The following is an 875-nucleotide window of genomic DNA, read 5'->3' on the forward strand; positions in this document are numbered from 1 at the left end:
GGGCTAGCCCGGCTGCTCGGCGCCCCAAGGGGGCCGGGCCGTCCGGTGGGACCGCGGCCCTGTTCCGCGCTACGAGCTCACCCTCTCGCGGCTCCCCGGCCCGGCCGCCGCCGCCCCTCTCCCCGCCCGGAGGCGCCCCGGGGGCACCATGCAGGCGCAGCAGCTGCCGTACGAGTTTTTCAGCGAGGAGAACGCGCCCAAGTGGCGGGGGCTGCTGGTGCCTGCGCTGAAAAAGGTGAGGAGCGCACGAGACCCCGCTCCCCGGCTGCAGCCTGGGCGAGAGCACCGGGCCCGGGTCGGGGAAGGGCTGGGGAGGCGGGGCGCGCGGGGCCGTCTTTCTTCCCGGTCTCACCGCCTCCCAGAAGGGACGGCACACCCGGAGAGGTTCCCCCGCACTCGTTGGCTCTCGGTGTTGACAGTCACCCCGTGTGGCGTGTGGGAAGGCCGCAGGGAGCCAGGGAGAGTTTGTCCGAAGAATCCAACCGCTGAGAGCTTGCCCTGCCCCTGATTCAGAGACGAGAGTTGGAGGAGCCTCAGTTTTCATTGGAGGTCAAAGCAGGCCGCTTCTCTGCCTTCTCTGTGCTCTCTCGGAGCTGCTGTCAGCCTCCGGTTTTATGTGTCCAGTATGCTCGTCCTAGTGGGTTCAAGAATGCTCTGGCCGTAACGCTTGCCCTAAGTAATTGCGGAGCTCGCCTGCCAGCAGGAACATGGATGGCCTGCTGTGCTCGCCCTCCGTAATCACTCTTCATTCCCCTGAATTCCCCCATTCCTCCGATTTACAGGGGCGGGTGCCCATACCACTGTTTTCTTTCCTTCTTTCTTTCTTCCTTCCTCCCTCCTTCCCTTTCTTTCCCCCTCCCCACCTTCCCCCACCC

General features: G+C 65.5%; 1 protein-coding gene across 3 annotated transcripts in view; it reads left to right on the forward strand.

The window, feature by feature from the left end:
* The first annotated feature begins 6 nt into the window (after positions 1-6).
* The window catches only part of SOS1 (son of sevenless homolog 1 (Drosophila)), a 132,270-nt gene continuing 131,401 nt past the window's right edge, over positions 7-875 (forward strand). For all 3 annotated transcript variants that reach the window (XM_010855571.1, XM_010855572.1, XM_010855573.1), the window contains exon 1: positions 7-235. In XM_010855571.1, coding sequence (XP_010853873.1) covers positions 149-235 — 87 coding nt within the window. In that variant the 5' untranslated portion in view covers positions 7-148. The remainder of the gene's footprint in view (positions 236-875) is intronic.

This window comes from Bison bison, unplaced genomic scaffold (genome assembly GCF_000754665.1).
Source record: "Bison bison bison isolate TAMUID 2011002044 unplaced genomic scaffold, Bison_UMD1.0 scf7180017864366, whole genome shotgun sequence".
Taxonomy (NCBI): Eukaryota; Metazoa; Chordata; class Mammalia; order Artiodactyla; family Bovidae; genus Bison; species Bison bison.